Raw genomic sequence first — 11,215 nt, 5'->3', positions numbered from 1 at the left:
GGTCGTGTGACTTGCTTTGGCCAGGAGTGTGAGCAGAACTAAGAACCGCACTTGCAGATGGAAGCTTTGAGAGCCAGCGCACAGTTCCTGATGTTCTCCTCCTGCCACAGTGGTAACCTGAAACAAAAGTTTACAGGAAGTCCCTCCCCGAGGGACTGACGGTAGAACCTTCCTGTTGGCTGGCTTTGGACATGAGGCATGAGTGAGGAAATAACTTCAAGCTGTTGAGATTTGGAAAACATTTATTACGTAGCGCTCCAGCACCTTCTGGGTGATCTGTATGGTCACAAGTAACAGCAAGTGCAGTGGACTGGTCTGGCGTGGACACTGGATGGATGGTGGTGCCATTTTCTGGAACAGACTCTGTTAACGGTAGGAAGAGGAGCGTGCTGCAGGGGAATGCCTAATTCTGTTTGGTCCACTAGACCAGGAATCCTCAGTACATTCAAGATAGAGATGTGGGAAGAGATAAGATTGCCCCTGGGGAGACTGAGTAGAATGGAGAGGCTGGCTGAGGACCCAGTTGACTGAGGAATCCTGACATTTACAGGAGAGGCAGAAAAGAGCCCTTTATGGTAGATTTTCCTTCAAAATCTTGAGAAAGGAGCCAAAATTTATATAGATCTCATTATATAAAGGTCCCGAACAAATGGTACGATTCTGCTGTAGGTGCTTTACCAGGACGCGATAGCATGGCAGACAAGAAAAGTGGCGACCATCTTTCCAAGGTCAAGGCAATGGAAGAAGTCAACCATTTCTCTCTCAGGTTTATATAGGCAACTGGCATTTCACTGTAACCATAAGCAAAGGCTACTTCTACCCATATTGTATTGTTCCCTGGAGGTGGTAGATTAAGAGTGATACACTTCCACTAGGGTGGAATTCTCACACCCTAGGGGAAGGGTGTTCAGAATCAAAAGGAGAGCTGTGTTTGGAGAAGGTTCCCGACCGTCCACCTTCCCTTTCCCCCGAGGGCCACAGAGGCAGCTCGCTATCCCACCAAAGAGGGCCAGCTCTGTGGTCTTTGAAGAACGTGTATTTAAGAAACTCAAAAGCCAGCTCCTGAGCATTCTGGCAATTATAGGAAAGCCGGCGCCCCCACCCCTCATCTCCTATACTTCTCACGAGAGGAAGGGTTTGCTTGGGTTCACTAGGGTAGGGGAAAATGCTGGGGGCTGGGAAGAAGAGAAAGTGCATTTGGGGGTCTCTAAGTGAGAAGGGAGGCCGGCAACAAGGAATGCCAGTTTTGTGACTTGGACCGCGCACAGCGATTCTTCTACAAGCAACACAAGATACCAGAATCATGCTTATAAACAGTTTATTCAGTTCGTTAGAGTGGGTAAGTTCCCAGCTAAATGCACAGATACAAGCAAGGTGCCCCCGGGTCAGTGCAGGAGCCAGCGGGTTACAGGGACCGGGCACGAGGCAAGGAGAGCGCACCAAGGTTTCTGAGTCAGACCCGGCCAGAGCCCCTGAGCAGAGGGCGGCCTCAAGGCCTGCCCCACTCTGATGGCTGCTTCCTTCCTCCTGTGGGGCGTCGTGCGGGGCGTGTCCTCAACACGGCAGCGTCTCAGTGAGGCCAGGGCGAGAGATGTTAAAGGGAGCCCGTGTCCTGGTGCACCTCAACTGCTGCTTTGTGAGTCACACGCTGGCATATGGACAAGAATTTTAGAATCCTCTAGTAACCACGGGTCAGGGTGGTAAGACCTCAGCATTTCTCCCTTGGAGCCTCCTTGCCTGTATGCATGCCAACCTGAATTCCCATCCTTAAGCCACCCGCCCTGATGGTAAAAGTCTCACATACACCACAAGTCTCTCAGGTGACAAAGCTGTTTCCAAAGCAGCATCTTGTACAGTTTCTGACGTTGACGAAAGAGAGTCTCTGGTTAGCTGTCCTCTGGGAACAATCATCCACCCCTGACCAAGGCCCAGTAGAAGGTACAATTCAGAAGACAGATTTAGGAAGTGGGATATGGATAAAAACAGGAAAACAAAACTACCAAAGGCTATTGTTTATGCGGACCGGGCCGGTTAATGACCAGTTCACAGATGGTCTCCTTCGAAGGCTGCAGGACTGCTGCTCCCATAATGATCAGAGGCCCTACTGAGCTCAGGCTCTCGGGAGGAGATGCTCATAGTCTGGCTTACACCTGCTCTTGCCCCTGGGAGAAATGCGGACTCGGGGAGCTGCACCACCCACTGCACTCGAGGCAAGACAGGCCTGTCAGGATGGAGAGGGTTCACAGACAGTATTACAACTTTAATTCTGAAGGGCACCTTAAGTTCCATTTGTCACTTTTTTGAATTTATGTGTCAGGATCAGACGTAAGGACACTGTACTGGGCATTCAACTTTTTGGCAAAATAGAAACTTTGGTCATAGCCATAGTTCTGTAAAAATGTTTTAAAGAGGCTATTTCTGATTAAAATACTATTTTTAGCAAGTGATACAAAAACAGTAACAAGAAAGTAAACATCTTCATATCTAATGTAAGAGCAGAAACTCTTTATCCACGTCTTATTTTTAAATACAGCGCAAGAGTCAGTAGTGCTTATAAACAGTAGAAAGTTCTCTTCTAGGGAATCCGAAAAATAGCAAAGTAAGGCACAACCTGTTACTGTTACAGATTTGCTTAGGCAGTAGTGTTCTTTCTGGAAGGCACAAACTGGAAATCTGATTACCTAAAGGCTTAGAATGTGGTTCAGAAGATGTCATACGGCAGGGACAGCTAGCCTGGAACAAAGTCCCTTAACTGGAATTAACGGCAGTTCCTCAGACAACCTTACTTCGAGGTGACGACACTCGGGAAGTTAAGAGCCGCTCTTCATCAGCCACTCGGCCATCTGTGAAGGCACCGGGCCGGGCGTGAGCTGGGCGGCCGCACTTCAAGTTCGGAGTGTTTATGACATCACAAAGGCACATGGCCTAGAAATTCAACTTTACAGTAACAAACAGAAACTAATCAGCTTAGACAGAACAGTAGGCGAGCTCGAGAATATAGCGGGTTCTAAGTCAAAGGTCTCGAAGAGGTTTCTTGAACGGCAGGCAGGGCGGCACTGGTTCTTCACGAGGAGACATTCCACACTAAGGGGGAGACAGGACAAAGCAGAGCAAACAGCAGTTCAGTCTCGCACTGCAAACCCGGAGTTAACAGTAAGCGTCACGGTCTGAATGCGCAAGTCAACTAGGCCACCTTCTTACTAGTGGCGTCTCTACACTTTGCCAAGGGCTGGAGGTCACTGTCAAGAGAAGGGGTGGGAAGAACCGCTTTTGCAAATGGTTCCCAGGGCCCGGGCAACAAACATCAACGGCCTGTTCCGGCATCACGTACGCTAGCAGGAGTGGGGATTCCGGCACTCCGACTTCTGTGCGCACAGGCATGGCCGTACCGACAGGGGCACTTCCCCCGCTACTGTCAGTACCTCGTGCCCGGGACCATGCTACGTGCCGTTCGCAGACTGAGCAGCGGTGTCCCCACAGCAAGCGGATGGGTGTTCTACTACATCCCCAGTCTCCACGTGAAGAAACTGAGGACGCGGGACATTAAGTTGCTTGCCCAGGGCTGCGCAGCTGGACGGGACCGGAGCCACAGGGGACAGGCAGTCATGCTTGTAATCAACAGAGGAGACTGTTCCTCGTACGAGGAAGTATCGGATGAAAATGTGTCAGAGTAAAAACAGATGGGGCAGTGGAAATGAACACATTTTCCTCTGACTTCAAAGGATCAATGTGTGTATTTAAAAAACCCTTGGATTTTAATGAAATAATCAAGTACTTAAAACATTTACTGAAGAGGGGTACCTGGGTGGCTCAGTGGGTTAAGCCTCTGCCTTCAGCTCAGGTCATGATCTCAGGGTCCTGGGTTCAAGCCCCGCATCAGGCTCTCTGCTCGGCGGGAAGCCTGCTTCCCCCCTCTCTCTGCTTGCCTGTCTGCCTCCTTGTAATCTCTCTCTCTCTCTCTCTCTCGGTCAAATAAATAAATAAAATCTTAAAAAAAATATTTACTGAAGAAAATGAAAATCTTTGGAGTGAACTAGTAATTCTGAGGGAACTTTTTATTCCAAGTTCTTGTATGTGACGTCAGCTGTGACCACACCGAGAAGACCTGAATAGTGGATTTCTGCCAGAAGAACTCACCGATGATGATGATGATTATGATGACGATGACGACAATCCCTATGGCCCACATCTGCGACAAAACAGAGACCATCTCACATTTCCAAACATATAGACAAGCGTGCTCACTGAAGACTGTAACATTCTAGTCATGGACCGAGAAGTTAAGGTACACTATAATCTGAAATAATTCAGTTTTTAAAGCCTAAATTTGCTGTTCTCGATTATAGTATGAAGTTATTTATCTGCTTTTTAGAAGATGGTCCAATGATCTGTGGTCCCTAGGAAGGCATCTGCATGGGCTACTAAACCCGTCTTGTGCATCGGGGAGGGTCACTCGTGTGCCCTAAGGGGCTAGATACATCTGAGCTGCGGCAGGTGTTAAGGTCTGCTCTGGGGTGCGCTGCTAGGGGGCTGCTTTCTGCACTTCTGTGGAGCATACTGGCTTTCAAGCACCCCTATCCTGTGCCGCTGGAGCCTTTCACTGAACCACAGGCCAGTGGGCTGCCAACCCCAGCCCTTTCCTGCCACTGTGTGTGCAGGGCTTTGCGGGGGTAGAGATGTGGAAGGGCCTTGGTGGGCTGCTGACCCGATTTTGGACATTCCTGTTCTATACGCTGCTTAAGGTCAGCCATGGCTCACGGAGCATTCCTAGCTGAGGGCACGGGAAGAGGGCATGCGGTCAGGGCTCGAGACTCAGAGTCAAGCCAGAGTTCCACGTACGGGACATCAAACTCCTCTCCAACACCCGCAGGCCCTCTGAGAAGGGAGGGTGACTCCATGTAAAAACAGGCGAAAGAAAATCACCTTGCAGTTCTTCCACCAGTATTTTCTCTTCAACTTGGCAGCGCTTGTTTCAAACTGGGATGCTCCTGCCTGTAGCGCATCTGCGCGGTCATCTAACTCCGACAGCTTCTGGTCTCTTTCCAACACCTTATCCACGTTGACTCTCATGATGTCCACCACCTGAGCGGACGCAAGCACGCCGAGTTACACCGAGAGGGAGGGGAAACAAGCAGAACTCGCAGCGAAGTAAAAGGGCTCATTTCCCTTCGGGTCAGCACTTGGTTACTCTGAGCCACACTTTCATTTAAAAAGGAGGGAGCAGGGAGGGGCTCACTCTTTCCTGAGGAAAACACATGGCAAACTAGAAACAGAAGGCCACTTCCCTAACATGACAAAGAGCATTTGTGGAAAAACCCTCAAGTAACACCCAGGCTCAGGGGTGAAAGACGGAGATTTCTCCCCAAGATCCAGAACACGCAAGGACGCCCGCGTTCACTAACGCCGTTCAACACTCCCCGGGGAGCTCTGGCCGGAGCCATGAGGCAAGGAAAGAACAAAAGACATCCAAATGGGAAAGAAAGAAGTAAAGTGGGAGCCATCTGCAGATGATTCCACGTATGGAAAATCCTAAAGAATCCACACACTACTAGAGTCAATAAACACGCTCAGTAAAGGCTCAGGGTACAAGACCAGCACCCAGAAATCAGAATGTTTCCATATAAGATAAATGAAAAGGAAATTTTAAAAAATTCCATATACAGTAGCATCTGAAAAAATAAAATAGTAGGGGATAAAGTGAACCAAGGAAGTGGAAGATTTGTGCACTGAAAACGAACTACAAGAAAACCTCGGAAAGGAGTCAAAGATGTCATTAAATGGGAAGACGTTCCAAGTTCCCAGATGGGAACACTTACTGTTAAGACGGCAAGATGCCTCAAAGCGCCTACAGATAAACAGATCCAACGCAATCTCTAGTCAAATGCCACGGTCCCGCCCCCATCACCATCCCCTCCCAGAAGCAGAAAACCCAGTCCTTAAATTTGTATGGAATTGCAAGGGGTCTGCATAGGCAGAACATACTGAAAAAGAAAATGTTGGAGGACTCAGACTTTCCTCACAACCTTACAACAAAGCTACAGCAATCAAAGTAGTGGGATTCTAGCATAAGGACGGACATACGGACTGAGGAACCAGAAATTAACTCAAACTTCTATGGCCAAATGATTTTTGACAAAACTGTCAAATCACTCAGTGAGGAGGAAGATGGTCTCTTCAGCAAATGGTGCTCGGACAACGGGACAGCTGTATGCAAAAGAACGAAGCTGGACCTTTACAGCTCACCCTATATATAAAAATTAGCTCAAAATGGATTGATGACCCAAGTATAACAGCTAAAAACTATAAAGCTCTTAGAAGAAAACATAAGAGCAAACATTCCTAACTTCCAATTTGGCCATGGATTTGACACCAAATCAAGAACAACGAAAGACAAAATAAACTGAACTTCAAAAAAATTAAAACCTTTTGTACAAAAGACATTCTCAAGGATATGAAAAGACAATCTACAGAATAGAAGAAACTATTTGCAAATCATTTATCTAAGAAGGGTTTAATATCCAGAATATATATATACACATATATATGGGACTCTTGCTCCCCAACAAGGAGAGAAACAACCCAGTAAGAAAAGCCAGGCAACAGACTTGACTAGACACTTCTACAAAGAACGTAAACAAATGATCCACGAGCACATGAAAAGATATTCGACACCACTGGTCATTAAAGAAATGCAAAGCAAAACCACAATGAAATACTTCATATTCACTAAGGAGGACAGCGACACTCAGAGAAAACAGAAACGAACACGTGTTGGTGAGGAAGCGGAGAAGCAGGGCCCCGGACACTGCTGGAGGGAAGGCAGGCAGCAGCGGCCACTGTGTACAGGCTTGGCAGGTCCTCAAAAAGTGAAACACAAGATTACCACATAATCCAGCACTCCTGCTTCTAGATGCATAGCCAAGAGAAATGAAAACATACAGCCACACAGAGATTTGTCCATGAATGTTTGCAGCAGCAGCATTCATGATAACCAAAAGGTGGAAACTCCAAAACCCCTCCACAGACGAATGGGAAACAAATTCTGTACGCACACAGCACAGACCACCACTCAGCCCGAAAAAGGAAGGCGGTACTGACAGATGCTGCAACGGGGACCCTGCAAAAATGTTATGCTGAGTGCAAGAAGCCAGACCCAAAAGGCCACATGCGGCATGAACCCCTTTATCGGAAAAAGCCACAACAGGCAAATCCACAGCCACAGAAAGCGGACTACAGGTCACCAGAACGGGAGAGAAGGGGAACGGCAAGCGAGGACTGCGCATGTCCGCGGCGTTCTTGGGGCGGGGAGGAGCAAAAGTAGTGAAGCAGACAGAGGTTAACGGCTGCACAACGCGGAGTTCACTGAACTCCCCTGCTTGATGGCTAATTATAGGTTATGTAAATTTCACCTCAATTAAAAACAAAACAAAAAAAACAACAAAATACCTCCACCTCTCCTTAAAATTCCTTTGGTTAAGAAAAAGGACCCAGTTTGAGTTTGTAAGTAAAAGCAAGCTTCATCCGGTTAGACTGGGTAAGGTGGGTAAGCACTCCACGGAAATGTCCAAGTTTTAGAATTCAGTTACTAAACAAAACCATCAGACCAGAATATTACCAAATGATTTAATAATGCAATCTGACCTAGGTTGGACTCTGCTTTTTAAAGCAGCTAAATGCAGAAAGAGCGAGAGGTCTTTGTTGCACGCTGGCAGCTATTCGGGCTACAGAATCCTAGTCGGCATTGCTCACAGTCTTCCACTGTGGGCCTGCACATACAGAGCAGAACAAAGATGCTGGAAAAAAGACTCCAGGATTCCACAAACACCGATTTGTCGGGCTGGAGCACTCTGCCAGCATCTGCCTTCGGTACGTGAATGGGTGACAGCGGGAATGGAATTCCAGAGGTTTGCTCACGCCTAGTAACCAGTGTGCCAGGCTACTCTAAGAAGCCTTTTGATGAAAAATCGGGTTGGAGGGATTCGTCTTGGTTCGAACAACCTAGAGACCTAATCCTTAAAACTCTATTACCCTATTTTATAAACTGTTTTTTTCTTTTCAAATTGTGGCAAACTGTATCTTATAAAGTGGTTCCTGGAGGAATGCTCTCAGGAGGAGTGTCTGTGGTTCAGATACAGGATTCGGTCATGGGAAAACAAGCATGACTCCTGGAGACTCACTTCTCAGAAGCTTAGCTCATTTGTTATATTTAAGAAACAGCCAGCATTTCCTTTATACTCATGCTTTTATGATACTTTTTCTAAAAAGAATTCTTTCCAGGGTGTTCCCATGTTGGTTTAAAATTCAGTTTTCAACACTGGAGACCAGTACCTCATCGACTTGATTTTGTGTCTGCTGAAGTCTTCGGTTGCTGCTGGAGGCAGCACTTGAACCTGCAGGTGCACCTGTAGACCTGAAACGTGGAAAGGCACAAGCATGAGTAAATTCTGATTTCAGATACATTTCTGTAAGGATGAAGACGTTACTCCAAGACCTCGCTGTTAGAAGTTTCAGAACTAAAGCAGAAAAGAAATCCTTTCCACAGTAATGAACAAAGGTTCTAATGACATTTCTTCGAATTCCTCTATAATTTCCAAGATTCATCCATATGTGAGAAGTGACCAGAGTCTAAAGTGAAGGTTTAACAAGCTTTACTCTGTAAGGCTGAAGCACCTGATATTAATATCAGGGATCCTCAGAGAGGGAAACTCTACTTTTTTATTGTTTAAAGGCACACATCTGCTTAAATGCACTCAGTACTCTTTTGATCTCTCATTGTGGCAAGAATTGTTTTCACACTTATGAACAATTACAAAATGCCACCTTTCCACTACGGAGAAATATATTCATTTACAGAAACAGGATCAGGAACATCAAGATGTAGGGAGGAGGGGCGGTGTGAGTGGGAAAGGGGAGATGCGGTGCCTCCTCTCTTAAAAGGTTCCCCTCTTTTCAAATCCTCACTGAATGCCTGTTTCTCCCCAGGCAGATCTTCCTTGACCACTGTGGCTCTGAAGTCCTTATTGCTTCCATTACTCGGTTGGCTACACTTTGATTTTTCACACACACACAGACACACACACACACACACACACACGCACATACACAGTCAACCCTTGAACAAGGTGGGCTTTGGGGGCGCCAACCCCTTTCCCCACCCCACAACTGAAAATCTGCACGTAACTTTTGACTCCTCCAAAAATGTAACTACTGACAGCCTACTGTTGACCAGAGGCTTTGCCAAGAACATGAACAGTCGATTTACACGTATTTTGTATGTTGTATGTATTACACAGTGCGCTCTTACAATAAAGTAAGGTCGAGAAAAACTGTTAAGGATATCGTTAAGACAGAGAAAACACAGTAACTGTAGTGTTCTGTATTTATCGGAAAAAAACCCACGTGTAATTCACACCCATGTTGTTCAAGGGTCATCGGAACGTCTTGCCTTCTCTAGGAGATCAGACTCCTGTGTCTTAGACGGCTCTTCCCTGTACCCAAGACAGCACCAAGCATGCGTCTTCATACACCAGCTACTGATGCATCCACTGGTTCAAATTTTTTTATACCTACCATGTGTCAAAGACCGGGGATGTAGCAGGTCCCATGCCTGCCCTTACACTTAATTTTATTCTCTGATAGGTAACAGTGAAGAACCACGCACTGGTACGTCGTCTTCAAGCGTTTTCTCATTTAATCCTTATTAACTCTTAGAAGGAGGTACTACCATTAGCCCCATCTCATGGAAGCCTAAAGTGGGGTTTAGAAAGCCAACACGGCTGGTTGCACTGGAGCCTGTCTCCAGACCAGGTCCCACATGATGCTACGGATCTAGACCTTAACCACCTTAACCACCGTTGATTTCCTGGCACAGCAGCCTCAGCGGGTACACTCCAGAGTGGTGGCCCTAGCTCCTAGGAGGAACCCGAGGAAAGCACCCATTCCTTCCTCCTCCGTAGGTGAGCCATGACAGGCTGGAGGGGCACAGGGGGTCCGTGGGACTCTTGACAGAATATTACCACGGGAAACTCCCATGTTTTCAGGGGCCACTACAAGATGGCTTCTGCCTCAAGAGGGAAGGTCTACAGCTCTGCTCCCGAGTCCGCTCTGACCGCCGCCGCCTCTCCACACAGGGCCGAGGTCCTTTCCCTTGTAACTTCCGGAGCCCAGCCCAGCACCAGGCGGCAAACGGGCGCTCCAGGTCTAGGGCAGGGGCCACCGCTCCTCTGGGGAGCCTCGGGCCCGGGGTTAGGGGAAGGGGGGAAGGGGTGGGGTCCAGGTAGGGACCGTGGAGGGAGGGGGCGTTTCCTAGCTCCGGGAATCCCCCGGCAGCCCCGCCCCCGCCTCTTCCGCGACCGCCCGACCGCCGCGGGGCAGGCTCCGCCCGCCGGCAGCCCGTGTCCTCGGGGCCGCCGCCCATCCCTGGGCCTCCGGAGCCACCGCGCAGGCCCGCGTCCGAGCGGCCGAAGGGGGCGGGAGGGGGGAACCGAGCCAGGGGAGGATCCCAGCCGCGGGCCACCGTCTCCCGGAGTCCGAAGCCAACCCGCGTCTCGCCGCGTCACTCACATTTTGGTGGCGGCGGGCGACGGTCAGCAGAGCGGCGCAGCGGGACCGAAGGCCGGGAGCTGGGCGGGGCGGCGGCGCGGGGCAGATGACGTCGCCGGGCGCGGCCGCGGAGGGGCGCGCCGGAGGGGGGCGGGGCGTCTCGGGGCGGGGCCACCCGAGGGGGCGGGGTGGGGCGGAGGGCGGAGGGCGGGGCGCGAGCTGACCGCGCGGGGCGGTGCGCCTGGCGCGTCGGGCCCGGTGAGGGGACAGTGTCGGTCAATGGGGGCGGGGCCATTTCCCTGGCCGTGACAGTACAGGGGACTGCGTGCTTCTGCTGGACGTGCCGCGTTAGCCCGGTGGTCCTGGAGACCCCCGTTTCCCCGGGACACTGGTTAAAATAAGATCGGAAGGCGCGCTGGGAGTATTTATCACCGGCGTCCGTAGGGTAGACTCCCTCTCTCCGCGTGCTCGTTGGCGACTCGAGCGTCTGTCCCTGCGCGGGCCGTACCCGTCCGTTTACGGGAGCCCGGCCGCGAGGGGCTGGGTTTCGTTTCCGTATTTCTGCATTCCGGGGCCCCGGCACAGAGGAGGTCCTCAACGTCTGGTCGGCTGCGGGCGGAGGCACAGATCCAGACGCAGGGGGTTACTTTGCCGGGTGCAAAGCTGTGACCGG

General features: G+C 49.7%; 1 protein-coding gene across 1 annotated transcript; it reads right to left on the bottom strand.

Moving 5' to 3' along the window:
• Window positions 1-1,301: 1,301 nt before the first annotated feature.
• VAMP3 (vesicle associated membrane protein 3) lies at window positions 1,302-10,682 on the bottom strand. The gene is made up of 5 exons (XM_045063682.1): window positions 10,564-10,682; window positions 8,329-8,410; window positions 4,924-5,082; window positions 4,138-4,189; window positions 1,302-3,084 (listed from the first exon to the last, which is right to left on the bottom strand). Coding segments are annotated over exons 1-5 (315 nt in total). The 5' UTR covers window positions 10,566-10,682; the 3' UTR covers window positions 1,302-3,064.
• Window positions 10,683-11,215: the final 533 nt, after the last annotated feature.

The sequence above is a fragment of the Mustela putorius genome, unplaced genomic scaffold (genome assembly GCF_011764305.1).
Source record: "Mustela putorius furo isolate JIRA1106 unplaced genomic scaffold, ASM1176430v1.1 tig00003853_pilon_pilon_pilon, whole genome shotgun sequence".
Taxonomy (NCBI): domain Eukaryota; kingdom Metazoa; phylum Chordata; class Mammalia; order Carnivora; family Mustelidae; genus Mustela; species Mustela putorius.
The sequence above is the reverse complement of the archived record's forward strand: the minus strand, read 5'-3'. Positions and strand labels throughout refer to the sequence as shown.

Excerpts from the sequence above, each read along its gene's own strand:
- VAMP3 (XM_045063682.1), bottom strand. Across the intron at positions 5,083-8,328 it reads CACAAAATCAAGTCGATGAG|GTGGTGGACATCATGAGAGT; the intron begins GTACTGGTCTCC and ends GCGTCCGCTCAG. Across the intron at positions 4,190-4,923 it reads ACTGGTGGAAGAACTGCAAG|ATGTGGGCCATAGGGATTGT; the intron begins GTGATTTTCTTT and ends GTTTTGTCGCAG.